This window comes from Pholcus phalangioides, unplaced genomic scaffold (assembly GCF_987345545.1).
Source record: "Pholcus phalangioides strain wild (caught in Gottingen) unplaced genomic scaffold, Ppha-v1.0 ptg000172l_1, whole genome shotgun sequence".
Taxonomy (NCBI): Eukaryota; Metazoa; Arthropoda; class Arachnida; order Araneae; family Pholcidae; genus Pholcus; species Pholcus phalangioides.
The window spans coordinates 7,256,055-7,272,082 of record NW_028301637.1 but is presented as its reverse complement, the minus strand read 5'-3'; the positions used below and the strand labels follow the sequence as shown (position 1 = coordinate 7,272,082).

Below are 16,028 nucleotides of genomic sequence, written 5' to 3'. Positions count from 1 at the left end.
CTTGGACCTTTCTCGCGGATCCTGATAAGTATTCCGAGCTCACTCTCTCTCACTCTTTTCTTATGAACTCCACTCTCACTAACTCATTCTCTTTCTCATTTCCCCCTTTTCAGCTCTTCAACTCCATATATATATTTTCCTTTGGCTATCCGCCTACTCCTACCTATATTCCATAATCTTCATCTCATTCGCTAATTCAGATTTTCTTTCCTAAATTTTCTTTACCAAACTTCTCTTCACTTTACATTATTGGCTAACATTTTCCTATGGACATGCGTTTCATTGGCTACTGCTATCCCTTTAGTTCGGTTGACGTTCCTGTGGGAACTATTCCCGGAATTCGCAAATCTCCTTTCACCTAATACCATCTGCTCTAACCCTGGACTTTCTCACGCTTTTACATGTATACAAAATTCTGACCAGCTGCAAATATCATTGAAATATGAGCGCGGCCGCTGAATTTTATTACCATGTTCTTCTTGTACAACTTATACCGATTTCTTTCAGTCCCCATATTTATAGATCTGTTTATCGCTACTTTTTATACTACTTCTTCGATTCTGTATTCCTTACGTGCTACGCGCCAAATTTATAGGTTTCTTTCATGATCCATATTCTTTGGGACTCTAACTCCTAACACCTGGATAACACCTGGCTGGTATGGCTTTGAAATACATAATTTCAAAGTCCATCCTTTCATACCATTATTCCTCGAACGATACTATTATTTAACTTTGCTAATTCCTTTACAGTGTAACTTTACAGTGTTATTGAAGCTTAGACTTAGTTCATTTTTTGTCACTTTGTTCCAGATGTTTGTTTATTTTTTTTCCTTTCAATAGTTTAGCACTTCTAGATTGAATTTCTGGACTTAGAAATCTGGTCAGAATTGTTGAAAATGTGAGTTACAACACTGTATAACTTCAATCCATCCATTTATAAAGTTCTGGCCTGTACTAAAATGTCAGAAAATATGGATAAGAGCGGGTTTTGATATGAGGCTTTTTGAATCATGTGACATTTCCTTCTTTCTTTGAGGGACATACAAACCGTAGACAAGGTAACCAATATGGCGACTTCCAGCGCGACGCATGAAAGACACCAATCTAAATTAAGGAAACGTAGAAATGAATCGGGTTTTTTTTTTCTTTTTGATGGGCGCTTTATTTTTCAAAATTTTCTTGAAGTTCCGGTTATGGATCTGTTTCGCTTCAACAAATGCTTGATTAAAGCTGGCAAATTTCTTCAATGTAATTTATATGGGCCCATAATTAATTTCAAAACATCCCAAACTATATGGATTCACATGCAATTGGATAATATAAGACAATACGGAGACATTAATTCTCATTTTATAGATATAATTAAAAAGTTGAAATCAAGGTTATTGCATGGATATCCACCTCAAAAGTGGGTCTGACTCATTATGTTATATTTATGTATCATATATCTGGGCTCTTCGTATCTCTAAGCGAACTCAATATTCCTAAAATCAAAAATTCAATTCAATTTTTAAAATTATTGATGTGGCTTAAAACTCCACTAAATTTCCGCATTTCTTCGCTGAGATCGGCAATTTTAACATTGATTTCTATGGGAATCATCCTTTGCCTGTCCCTCAAAGTGATGCTGATAATGATTATGACGTCTATTCAAAAAGCCTCATAAAAGACTGTTTTTATTTGTATGGGCAGGGTAGAAAGTGAGCATTTATAGAACACCGGCCTATCCGGTCTGCCCTTTTTCTCCCGCATTATATGATGGATAGTTGAGAATCTACTGTAAGCCTACTTGTTTTTATGTCGAAGATACAGGCGTAAACGTATATTGGGCCCCGTTTTCCCAAGCCCTTCCGCCTCCTCCTAGGATATTTGACACCATATCCATGAAATTGAAATATTGGTGTCTCCGTGTATTTCCCTCCCCCCCCCTCCACTCTGATATTTTCTTTAACTTTACGCTTACGATCTGAGGGTGCCAAAACATGTTTGCCCTATAGCTGACCAAACGCATCTATGTAACTAATTGCGGCCCTGATAGTTTTACTTTGTAATATATCCGTCAAATTAAAATCAAATATTTCTGTACGAATTTATAGAGTTTAAAGACATTGTATCGTGAAAAGTTTCATTGATTTTTTTTTACAACAAAAACCGCATTTTATGCAGGCCCGCAAATAGATGCTTGGTCAGCCGGGGCAAGAACGCATTTTGGTACTTCCCCCCTCCCCATAATGTTGAAGGAGAAGTTAAAGTGTGAAATTCGTCCCTTCCGTTCGACGCCCGGGGCACTATACTTGTCTGCTCCCTCCCCCTAGTTACGGCCCTGATTTCATGTCATCTACTGGAATACTCTGACTTCGTGTTGTGATGGCCGTATGAGACACACCGATTCTATCGACATTGGCTGTCCAAACACATTCAAACCCCCAAAACACGAATATTAAACTCAAATCACAATAATGATATATTATTAATCGAAAAATGTTGCGTAACTCGATAAAACTTACTAATAAATATGAAAATCAGTGAGATAACCATGTTAACTTGCATGAAATACGAGCAATACGTGACACGATGGCGATATGTGGCAATCGTGAAACTGCAGACTGTTTTTATAGCTGCTTTAACTCGCAGTGAGACGCGTCAGAGTGTCTGTTACGTCATATGGCCTAAGCTTGTGGTGAAGTGCAACGAAATGAGATTAGTGTTCTGCGGCAATTTATTTGTTGCGTGCTACTCGTAATTCAAGAACTTCATGAAGCTCTAAACGTAAATACTCATATGCATGTTCATATTTTGGTCCTTTTACGCCTCTGCGTACACAGAAGTGTATTTAAGCGAGATGGCTTTAGCTGGCAAAGCAGTCTAGGGCAGAAAATTCGGAGGGGCGGTAGATTTTAGGAAGGAGAGGTCCAAAAAAGTAGATGGTGAGGTGACAAAACTATAAATCCACCTCTGCCTAGAAAGTAAGAGGGCCAAACGAGTGACATAGAGAGCAAGGGTCAGGTAAGCGAATGGCCAAAACTGTGATCTAGAGAGCGAGGCACCAGACCAGACTAAGTCAATGAGTGACCGAAAGTATAACTAAGAATGTGTGTAAGCATGTGAATGATCTTGGGACAAGGTGAGTGGAGGATCAAAAGAGTAATCTAGAGAGTCTGCAGACATGGAAATGACCGAAAGAGTGACCAAGAAAGTGTCGAAGTGTATGAGTGTCCCAAAGATTGACTTAGAGGCAGAGGCGTATCTATGGGACATATTCGACTGGTGGGAGCCAAACGGGTTTGTACAGGAAGGCGATAAATTTGAGGAATGGGTGGTCAAGAAAATTAGACTAGAATGGGAGAGGGACGGTAGAATTTGTGCAGTCCAGCAGGGGTTTAACCAGGATCTACCTTTGAAGGGGGCACAAGGCTTCCAAAGAAATTTTGAATTACCAGCCTTCAAAAACATTCAAATTAAATTGATTTAAATAGCATATAAGAAGTATTTTCATTCGATATTTCTATTTTTTGTGAAAATATTTAATTTTTTTTTTCGGTGGGCTTGGGGTAGGGGAGCACGAGCTACCTATGCCTCCTCCCTCCTACGTACAACTCTAAAGCCCACAGGCGGCAAAACCATAAATCATCCTAGGAGGAGCGGGTCACACTGGTGATTTAGGGCATCAGTTCCCATAATTTCGCAGACCGTGGCTTTCTTGGAGCGACAACGTTTATCTGCGGCTCCCCGGAATAGTCTAACAAAGACTCACTTCAAATTACTAAATAGGCAATCATCAATGTCAACAGCTCGCAGCGACATCCTTAACACAGGTTCGCGACATCCCTAGGACCAGCGGTTCACACTTTGAGAAACACTTGTCCAATCCCGTGGAAAAAACACAGAAAATAAATAACTCAAAAATCTAAGGTGTTCTTTGTCAGATACAAACCTCGTACTAATATAGTGATGACGTTCCTGGTGATGTTTTGGGCTGTCAAATAATGTCATAATCATCATCAGCATCACTGAGCGACAAACACTGCATAATCCCCATAGAGATCAATGTTAAAATTGCCGATTTTAGCGAAGAAATGCGGAAATTTAGTGGGTTTTTCCGCCACATCAATAATTTTAGAAATTGAATTGAATTTTTGATTTTCGAAATATTGAGTTCGCTTAGAGATACGAAGACCAGAGAATAAAATATAAAATAATGAGCCAGGCCCACTTTTGAGATGGATATCCATGTAATAACATTAATTCAACTTTTTATTTATATCTTCTCAAGCGGGAAAATAAGAATTAATATCTCTCCGTATTGTCTTATATTATCCAATTGCATTAATCCATGTAGTTTAGGATGTTTTTAAATTAATTATGAGCCCATATAAATTACATTGAAGAAATTCTGCAGCTTTAATCAAACATTTTTTGAAGCAGATCAATAACTTGAACTTAAAAGAAAAATCGAAATATCTAGCTCCAACTAAAAAGGAAAAAAAGGGTTCATTTCTGTTTCTTTTATTTAGATTTGCTTTTTTTCATAGGTCAGGAAGTCGCCATATTGGTTACTTTGTATGTCCCTCAACAAAGAAGGAAATATCACGTGATCCAAAAAGCCTCATTGCTAGTAGCCTGTGATTAGTGATACGATACTACATCGATTACGAACGAGAACCCAACAAAAACTTTAATAAACATTCAGTAGAGACATACATGCCAATAACAACTGAGCCAACATTCGAATGCTACAATATTGCCATTCCACGACTCGTTTATAATACTAACAATGATAATACAGTCGGCCCCACGTATTCGTGGTTTCCGTATTAGCGGTCTTTTTTTCCTTTATTGGGAAAAGTATTTAGCAACACTCAGCAATCATCATTCACGTGTTTTGCGTACAAAATTTGAGTTGTGCGTGTTTTGGATGGCTAATTTTTCTAGTGCTACTGATAATGCTTCGAAAAGTGCAAAAAAAAGTGGAAACTTTACAAGAAAAATTGGATATATTGAGTATGCTTAGCGAAAGTAAGTCAGTTGCTGTTGTGGCCCGCCATTGAGGAATCAACTAATCTACGGTAAGATATATCAAGAAAAAGGAAGCTGAAATTAGAGCAACCGTGGATGTAGCTGCACCTTTGTCAGGGAAAACTTTGCATCGGCTACAGGATCCATGTGTTTCTCGTACAAAAAATGCTGTTGTTAATTTTTTTTTTTTTTTTTTTTTTTTTTTTTTTTTTTTTTTTTGTGGGTACAAGATTACTACAAAAAGGTATTCCAATTGATTGTAATATTATAACGGAAAAGACGAAAAAATTATACTGTTCTATAAAGGAAAGGGCTGGTGAAACGTCTATTTCATCATAATTTTATGAAAGTAAAGGGTGGTTTCATAGATAAATAGATAGAACCGCTCACAACCCCGGGCTGATTCAAAGCAACTGACTTCCGTTACCTCAAAAAGGGGCAGGGTTGTGTCGGAAAACGTTAGCAAAGATTTGTAGCAGTGCTCCCTCCTCCCCGGCCCCGTGCTCGCAAGTACCGGATCACTCGCTTCGTTCTCCCCCATAAAGACAGCTATCAACTCGATGTAACGTACAAGCCATTTGACTAAAAATGGACAGCTGAACCCAGTGACTAGAGAGTGACTAGAGAAACTGCACGTGCGCCCTAGTGGCACATAAGAGCCGGAGACCGCAGCCTGGGATTTCAAAAGAAGTGGGAAGAAGCCTTGTGGGACAAGTAAGAAGAAGTCGGCATGTTGAAGTGGGAGAGATTTGAGAATGGTCTAAATACTTTATGATGTGAAGAAGAAGAAACGGCAAACAGAAACCACAATGTTCTTTCCGAAAACATTGCCAACAATTGCGGTACCCTCTTTTACATTCCCTCCTACATCTGTGTCACCCTGCTCTTTCTCATAATGTTCAATAAACAAGATATATAAAAAACCTAGGGTTTCGGTTGTTCACAGATTTCCGTAAATATTCTGACGGCTTTGACTAGCAGTGAAAAAAATATCCTATGACGCTTTTTGGATCACGAAATATTTCCTCTTTCTTGAGGGACATACAGATGGCAGATAAGGTAACCAATATGGAAACTTCCAGCGCGACTCATGGAAGACACCAATCTAAATTCAGGTATCCGACTACGTTGAAAACGTCACTTTGGAAGAAAATATGGTTTTTCATTTTTTTATTTTTTTTTTTTATATATTTTTTATAAAAGCCCTATTTGTTGTGATTCCAAAACGGGCCTTGTTTTGTTTATATGATGCTTAGAATCAAAGTTACGTTCACTTTAGTGTTGCGTTTTTACATACAAGTAATACGCGAATAAAGACTTTAAAACGCGTTTTACGAAGAATGTTATTTTTTACATTTTACTTGACTTTGTGACATGATTTGTAAAAATTGATGCATTACATCTTTACGAAATTTTAATGTGATATTTTTCTATATATTGTTGAGGTTATGAACCAAAATCTAAGGTCTATCACATATATTTTTTTTGAATTACAGTGTTTTGTAGACAAAATGTAGGATGAAATTTCAAAAAATTCACACGTACTTAAACATATTTTGGTGTAACTTATGAACATATCATGCAATCCTTTAAATTTTGGTTCATAACCTGCAACATTACTAGCTAAATGCACTGTGAAAATCACAAAACATTTCATGAATAAAATTTTTTGCAATCGTGTGTCGAATATCACATGAATTTTGCGTAAAATTTGACATAAAAACAACTTCTTCATAGAAAATATAATAGATAGACTAAAATTTGCCACTGTTTTCACCATTTCGGGACACTTTCTATCAAAAAATGTATTTAAAGTTCACTCCAGAACTATTTTAAAGAAAAGTGACAAGAAAGGTAGTCGGATAACTTAAGGAAACGCAGAAATGAATCGTTTTTTTTTTCTTTTTGGGGCAATTCAAGTATTACGTAAGCAGATTTTTAGCCATTTTTGAACCCTCCCACCCCCCCCCCCTTTGTCAGCAAAATTTCGTCAGCAGCTTAGAATATTTCATATCTTCAAAAAGGGTGGTTGATGACGTAAGAAACCTTCAACCCCCCCCCTCCCCCCTTGTCATCAAAAGTCAGCAAATCAGCAAATCCAAAACCCCCTCGATGCTGACGTAATACTTGAATGACCCCTTTGATGTTGGCTTGATATTTCGATATTTTTTTTTTGAAGTTTAAGTTATCGATCCGCCTGTTTTTGTTTCAAAAAATACTCGATTATAGCTGCGTAATGTCTTCAATGTAATATATATTTTGTTAATTAATTTCATAATTAATTAATTTCATATAAGCCCATATTTAATTTTAAAGCATCCTAAATTATATGGATTGATGCAATTGGATATTATAAAACAATACGGAGACATTAATTTTCATTTTTCGTCCTTGAGAAGATATAAATAAAATGTTGAAATCAATGTGGATATCCACCTCAAAAGTAGGTCTGGCTAACACTATACAAATACAAATACAAATACAAGTACCACGCCACAACAGGCAAATTGCCCAACGAGGTGGCTGACTTAAGAACATCATGGATCCCCGAGCCATTTTTTTGGAGGCCCTACCTACTACTACTACACCCCCCCCTGCGGAACCCCCCAACGAATCGGTACCTGCGGGAATGTGCGTGTACGTGTAGTGAAACCTGACGTGAAGTTTTGTTGTTTCTCTGTAATGCTTGTTATGTGTAGTGCTGCCATCTGCCACCAGTTTTTTCTAACTATGAGTGAAGTGTTATGATTGAATGATTTATCGTTGTAGGACTGTTGCTCTCTGTGGCGAGACTTTTTAACGGGGAGATCGGCTCGCATTTGCGCCTTGAAGTTGGGAAACACAGAAAACCAACTTCAGCCGACCACAATATGTTTTATATTTAATTTTCTGGACTTCGTATCTCTATAGGTGAACTCAATATTTCGAAAATAAAGAATTCAATTCAATTTTTAAAATTATTGATGTGGCTTAAAATCCCACTATATTTAAGCAGTTCTACGCTAAAATCTGCAATTTTAACATTGATCTCTACGGGGATTATCCCTCAGAGTGATGTTGATGATGATTATGACGTCATCTTAAAAAGCCTCATTACTAGATCGTGCTGTTATCTATGATTATGAAATGATACCAGTTGATAGTTTTTCGTTTTTCTTTTTAAACAACAGGTGACATCATGAGCCCTGTTTTTGTGATCCATTAATGAAGTTCTCAAGTTCTTAAATAGATGGCAGTAAAACCCTCATGGACTCCTTATTGAATAAGTATATTCTTGACCATATTAATTTCTAATATTTTGGGGTTACGTTTTGATTATTTTCGAGGATGATTTTGACTGGAAATTTTTTAAATTTTTGAATGTGGCAACACTAGTCCTGTCTCATGTTTCCCATTCAAACTGAATATGAGGGGATGGCCCTAGCAGTAAAGCCCTGCCTGATGCGGAATTTGACGTTGAAGCTGAGTAGTGTTTACTGTTTATCTCGCCATGTGTACGTGGATGAGTGAACACATTTGAGCCAATTTCATTGCAACGATGTCAGCTGCAAGGAAAAAGGGTCGCCCTCCAAGCGTGAGTCGCCATATTTTTAGCTGATCTTGATTTTACATTAGTGCGAGCACTGTTGAAAGGGTGTCGCGGGTTAGACCTTGATTGATGTCCCACAGGCTGCTCAAGTGGCCTGTCAAATGTGCCACGGGCCACTCAAGTTCTAGAACTTCGTCCCGGGTCATTGAAGTTATGTAAAAATATGCCATGGGTCACTCAAGTAATGTAAAAATGCGCTACGGGTCACTTTGAGGGATTTGTTTACTGGTTCCAGGTCACTGAAGTGATCTAGGAATGTGCTGCTGGATACTTAACCAGTCAACTGTCCAATTAATTTCTCTGAGTGTTACCCGCAGTGCCCACTTTTCTTTGAAGATTCGCGCTTTTTCCCCTTTTCTTGGAAGTTTGAAATATTAAAATATTTTTGTATAGCTCGAATGTGTGGAGACGTAATATGACACCCCAAAAAGGTGGGGTCATAATGTCCTGTGACTAAAAGAAATGCTGTTGATGGATTTATGTGGAACCATAGTAGTTGAACCTTTGCTAAAAGATGTATGAATAATAAAACAGATGCATCTTCGCAAGGGAATCGGAAATAGAAAAAACAGCGATGGGGATGCAGCTTTGCAAAACATGACAAAGATAATAGTAATAAAATAAATAATCTCAGACGTTGAAATATAATTGTTCAACTCCATCTAGTGATGAGATAATAAAATAGAAGGATGGCTGTACAGATGGCAGCACATGTATGACACATTATTCTGTCATATCTGTGAAAAAGGCCGAAAAGTCTGTGTGTCTGCAAATGCTGTCGTAGGCACGATCGTTACGTATGGCAGCAATGGGAATATCCGTCGTAACCACTTGACTGGTGAAAAAGACAGAAAAAAGTCTGCACAATCGCAAATACTGTCGTAAGCACCATCATTACGTATGGCAGCATGATTGATGGGGCTAGGCGCAATTCCAGAGTAGTTAAGTGACCTGTGACACATTTCAGATCTCTCGAGTAGACCTGTGACGCTTTCACGGATCATTTAAGTGACCCGCGAGACACATCTACAGATCACTTGAATGACCCACAGCACAGTTCCAGGAGACTTAGTCTGTGGTGTTGTCTGTGTTGTATTTAGAGATCTCTTATGTGGAATGTGGCACAGTTTTGGAGCACTTAAGCAACTTGCAGTACAGTTCTTGTAACATTACCCTTTAATTCCCCGCGTATATTGATTTTAATTTGTTTTACCTTATTTTTGTTTCCGGGATTGATCTGCGAGATCATATGTCATCGATCAGCCGCCATCTTTATTTTCCGTTGCCAGATTTTGATATATTTTTGTGCAATATTACTTTTCTCTCTCTCTCGTGAAGATATGTAACTTAAATACAAGTTCAGTGGCGTACCTTCGGCTTTGTGATTGGTTCCCTCAAGAGGCATTATGGGAATGCTGTCATGTAAATATCAGATGCTCACTACTTCGGACTGATTCCCGCATCTTTAAAACAGTTACTAATTCTAAGGCATCTCACCCTGTAGAGGCGTATGCCAGGTCATCTCTCGGTCAAAATAATGCATTTGTTGCAGAAGGACGTGCTTCGGCACCTCTCGGTAGCAATGTTCCTGTGATGTTCAAAGACCGTTACGGTCTTGTCAGGCATGTCAAATGATCGGTAGCCAGACTGGCTGCCTCTGGACAACACCCATTAGAAAACAAGGTCTCTACACGGTAACCCAAAAGTAGTTGTGACGTAGCATAGTTAGGCCGAAGAATTAAATAGAATGGTTGCCATCAGCCTACGATAATCCATTAGTTATTCGGAAAAACGTGCCAAATGATAAAAAGCTATTTTTCTTCAACGCATGTAGTCACTCTGTTTTCTCACCAACAAAGCACGTTGCTTGGCTTCTACCTTGTATCTTCCACGTTGTTATTGTCAGACATGTGCGAAAATGAAGCTCTCGAAAATCATTCTTTTTTATTCGTTTCTGTGGATTTCAACATCTAGAAAAATTTAACAATCATGCCATATAAATGGTGTGTACCATATTGTCGGGGAAACCATGTTAAAGGTCCCAAAGTATCAGTATTTTCATTCCCGTAAGATGCCATGTTGAGGAAGGGTTGACTTTCAGCCATTCCAAGAAAAAACTTCGTTCCGACAGAGAATCACAAGGTAAGTGCATAACTAAAATTATTTTTGAATATTGGAATTACTTAATTACCAGATTTTAGAAACAAATAATATAATATTGCATACTGTAGAATTTTCTTTTTTATTTCCGAAATTTGATACACGTAACTGAAGCTAAAAATATTGATTTGAATAATCAATTTGCTAATGAACATTTGCTACCGAAAAATTTCTGATTTAAATCAGACTGTAATATTTGAAGCAATTTTGAATATGATTTTTTTTTTAACGTGTGATGTAATACGAGTAAAGGGAAGATTGGTTCATATTATTTACACATTAGGCTAATTAATAGTTAAACAAATGTGATGGGATTTTTTTTTTGAGGGGGGCGAGATAAACAGTTGGTAGAATTTGTTGTCATTGGTATGCTAAATGAGATTTTTAATAGTTTTTTTTTAAGCACAATCTTTAGAGCTTAATATTGCCTATAATTTAAAAACTGGGAACTATAACTGTTATGAAAAATATTTAATACCCCCTAATACAAATACCACAACAGACAAAATGTCCAACGAGGTGGCTGACAAAAGCTGACCTTAAAAAAAATATGGATGTTTAATATGTATTCCACAAATACAGCAACCCGATAAGAGCAGTCAAAAACCAATAATTATGATAAAATATAAATATACTGCCCATAAAAAATTATGGTTCTCATTTTTTATTATGTATAGCTTCTTGATTAATCCCCATATGTTTATCATATTTCTTTTTAAATGTGACGATCGTATTAGAATTCACGACCCCGAAGGCAAGCTATTCCATTTATTCACAACCTTATTAGAGGAAAACGCCCTGCAAAGTTAGTATTTTCGATTCGACTCGAAATTTGGGAAAAAGAAAATATTGAATTTTTTTTTTTCAAAAAATTTGATTTTTTTTGGAGTGAAAAATTTTTGTCAACGCTGACTATAGTGCTTGATTATTTCCTTGATTATCCTGTTGATCCTCATAAGGCACATTTAGCTTATGATTTAATTGATATATCAATGATGAATCCTTTTAAATCAGTAGATTGCCAAGTAAAATTCTTTTTCTTACACAGGTGTGTGAATTACATTTTAGTGAAAATGACATTAGAAGAGTCGCTCAACATTATGATCCAGCCTCTGGCAAGAAACTGGTCATCAAGCTTTCACAACCTCGACCTTGTGACGGAGCCGTACCGTCAATATTTCCAGGATGCCCAAAGTTTTTGTCATCGAACAAAAGCTGTCGAGACGATCCTGACGCAAGAAGAACAAGGCTCGAAAATGATCATCTTCAAAAAGGCATAGCTCAAAGTGTCATTTCTGAAAATGACTATAAAAACAAAAACCACTTATAATCTGTGGAAGACCTTCAAAAGCTATTGGAAAAGGTAAATGTTCCGCAGGAATATGATGTTATTTTCAAAAACGATATGGCTTTGTTTGTTTATCTGAGTGTATTTCCATGCCCCGCAGTTTCATATTGTGTGACTATCGACCAAAATTTGAGTGTATCAGTGTATCATAATAACTTGGTATTCAATAATATGAATGACAAACAGTTCCCTCGAGAAATGGAAAATATTTTTGAAATAATTTCTCTTTTAAAAGAAGTTACCAAACTCATAGTTTGCCCGAAAGAGAGTTGTAAGTTTGATTCCATAATTAAGTTGGCAAAAAGTGTTGTTGAAAATTTGAAGGAGTTGAAAGAAGAAAATGACTATGTAGTCGATTTCTTATTAGAACAGTTATCATTAATCAATTCATCTTGCCCAATTCAACGACGTTATTCATTTTCATTGTTAATTTTTTGTTCATTGGTTTTTTCAATATCACCACATGCCTATCGCTTCATCAGAAATAGTGAATATTTTGTATTACCCCACCCTTTCACTTTGAAAAGGTTATGCTCGAAATTCCAAACTGATCCCCACCATGAGCAGTTGGCAGACACATTTTTAAAATATGTCAAGGAAAAAATAACTTACTTGGATGATAAGGATAAATATGTCAATTTAATGATTGATGAAATCCATATAAAACCTTTCCTGGAATATGAAGGTTGGAGTATCATTGGATTTTCACACGATTGTGATAAAGTGGCGAACTCAGCCTTCACATTTATGGTATCTAATTACAAAGATGTTTTACATATACTTCCGGTTTCAAAAATATCAGCGGAAATATTAAACGGGATAATATTGAAAGTAATAAAAGGGTTGGAAAGTGTTGGATTTCACGTTATGTGTATTAGCACTGATAATAATGCTATTAATATAAAAATCCATCTCTTTTCTAACATCTCTTCCACAGCTAAGCATTTATTATCCGCACCCATGTGATGCTGAACGTCCCCCTTTTTTTCATTGTTGATTGTGTTCATATATTGAAATACATGCGTAACAACTGGTTGAACCAGAAAACTCCTGGCATTTGCGTGCATTATCCAAAGTTCTCATACAGTTGTTCAGATGGTGAATGCAACTGCAATGGAAGTTCCCTTAAGTATGCTTCATTTGCAGCTATTAAAAAATTGCATAACATGGAGTCAGATTCTAATGTTAAGCATGCACATACCCTCACTACAAAATCTTTATTTCCTTCAAACATAGAGAAGCAAAGTGTAAAATTAGAGCTTCAGGTTATAAACCGGCATGTTGCTGCTGGATTAAAAGTGGCAAGTGAAGCTTACGACATACAAAATGCAAATGATACTGCAGATTTCATTGATATAATTTGTTCTTGGTGGGGAAATTATGAATGTGAAAACATTATTTCTAGGCTCGCATAAACTTAATGAATTCCAAAAGCCGCTGACCAATAAAGCTGGAGATGCACGTTTGAAATTCTTAAATGATTTCCTACATTGGTTGGAATGTTGGGAGAGTAATTCTCAATGTGGTGGTTTTACCAAAGAAACACAACTTGCCTTGAAGCATTCTACCTATGCTATTATTGAAATGGTCAGTTATTGTAATGATGAACTCTATGAGTTTTATTTTACCAGCTAAATTTCAGACTGATGCTCTGGAAGACCGTTTTGGTCGTTATCGTCAGCTAGCTGGTTCCCAATATCATGTGTCATTGGCACAAGTATATGAAGTAGAAAAAAACTAAGGCTACAATCCCTTCAACCACTGACTTTGAAGTCTAGTACATATGGTGTCTTTAATGTGGGTATTGATGAGGGGCATAGTTGTGATCAAATAGAAAATGATGAGCCAAATGTGAGTGAAATACTTTCAAATGAAATTTCTATTTCATCTGATGACATGGAAGAATTAAAAATTTTCATTCCATCTATTACATATATAGCAGGCTATTGTATCCATACTGTACTAAAAAAGCTTCAATATCTTGTTTGCAAGGAAGTGCTCTTGACCGAAAAGTTATTGGCCGAGCAAGATAAAGCTTTTGCTCTAATAAAAAATTTAGACAGAGGTGGTTTAAAATATCCTAATGATGTTATTATAACTATTGTTTACTATAATTATGTTGTTGTTTCGAAATTGTTAGCAGTTTGTGAAAAAGAATTTCTCAAAGTAAAAAACACAAAATTTGTTGTGATGTAACAATGCATATTTTAAGATCGTATGAAGTTGAGATACCAATGGATGCATGTGGCAGTGATCATTCTGCAGATTTAATAGCAATTTCTGTAATAAAACGAGCTACAAATGTATTTTTGAAAAATTACTGCAAAAAAGTAAATGATTCCATATCTTTAATGGCTCAGCATAAAAGAAAAAAATTGCAAACTTTTACAAAGATATAAAGGTATTTGATGGTTTGTGCGATACAACTGTTTATGAAATATAATATTTTTTAATAAAGTATATATAATTTTGTAAATAAAGTTTTTTTTTATGAAAGTTATCTTGTTCTCTCCTTTATTGTTATAAGAACCATTTTATTAGCTTTTGAATATTAAAATATTAAAATTCTTGCTTGTATGTAATGAAAAAAATTTTAAATTGGAAATTTTAAAAATATTGCTTAAATTGTTTGAGAATGAAGACAATGTTCCCAATTCGTAAAATATATTTGAAAATATTGATGTAAAAATATATTTTTTAATATATTAATTTAAAAATACATTTGAAAATAATTTTTTTAAAAAAAACTTCCGCTTTCTGTTGATTTTTCTTTTTCTGTAGGTGTGTGATATGAAACTTGATGGAGAAAAATTTCATTTCAGTTATAAATTTATTTTCCTAAAACCATTTTCAAGGAGGAAAAGGATAATTTTTTTCTGTGGCTTCATTTTACTTTCAATGGTTCTATGAACCTAGACAAGTACAAGGAATTTTTTGCATTTTTGTCTGAACTGAAAAATGAGGGGAGGGAAGGGGTGAGTAAAATAAAAATATATATATAATCTAAATTCAGCTAATGAAAAGTTAAGGCAGAAATATCTTATAGCACCAATTGTACTCGCGGAATAATAAATGAGTACGCTACATATATCAAGTCGATTCCATAGTGCGTAGCGCAAGCAGTCGCCTAAGTTTAGTGATGTCACGAGCTCGTGTTGCGGCCTTGAAAACTCTCTAGTAGGTGTTGCTATGGGCCTCTCTCAGTGTTCACCACCTGCTGTCTCCTGTAGTTTCAACGTACACTTCAGGATGCAATATCGTGAGAACTCGGCTCCGGGGTTGTCTCCAATTGTAGTGCATAGAAGCCTGACGCTCGAAAGTGTTATTGTCGACTCGATTATGGATGATCTGGACTAGCACATGAATTTCAGGACAAAGCTGTGAGAGAATTCTTTTACTGTGTCAAATCATGTTTAGAGAGAGAAGGCTAACTGAGATAATCCTTTTGATAAAATTCTAATAGTTAACTGAATAAATGTTTATTGTTTAACGAATGTCTAATTTCTTTCATTTTTTTCGTCCATTCAATGATCACACTGGATTTGAATTAATAGTAAACTGGGAAATGCACGATAAACATTGCATTTTGTATCACTCAAATTACCTGCAGGACATTCCCAGATTATGTAAGTGATTAATGGAATAGTTGCATATCATTTGAGTGACGCGTGACAGTTTCACAGCATTTTAAGTGGCCTGGACACATTTCCAACTCACTTGAAGAATTAGCGGGACATTTACAGATTGCTAAAATGGTTCTATAGAGGACTTATCAATAGGAAGAACGTTAGTTCAGGTGCCCACAATCTAGCATAAGGTTTTTCTTGTTTTTGGTACACCCAGTAAGATGTCATTAAGAATATCATATTTTTATAAAGGGTGGTTGACGACGTAAGCATTAGTCAAACCCTCC

At 36.1% G+C, this 16,028-nt stretch overlaps 1 protein-coding gene across 3 annotated transcripts in view; it reads left to right on the top strand.

Annotated features, from left to right (window-relative positions):
• The first annotated feature begins 8,381 nt into the window (after nucleotides 1–8,381).
• The window catches only part of MAGE (necdin, MAGE family member), a 51,049-nt gene continuing 43,402 nt past the window's right edge, over nucleotides 8,382–16,028 (top strand). The window contains exon 1 of one of the 3 annotated variants that reach the window (XM_089255835.1): nucleotides 8,382–8,592. In XM_089255835.1, the coding sequence (XP_089111961.1) occupies nucleotides 8,557–8,592 (36 nt within the window). In that variant the 5' untranslated portion in view covers nucleotides 8,382–8,556. The remainder of the gene's footprint in view (nucleotides 8,593–16,028) is intronic. The other 2 variants (XM_089255834.1, XM_089255836.1) reach the window with 2 other exon arrangements.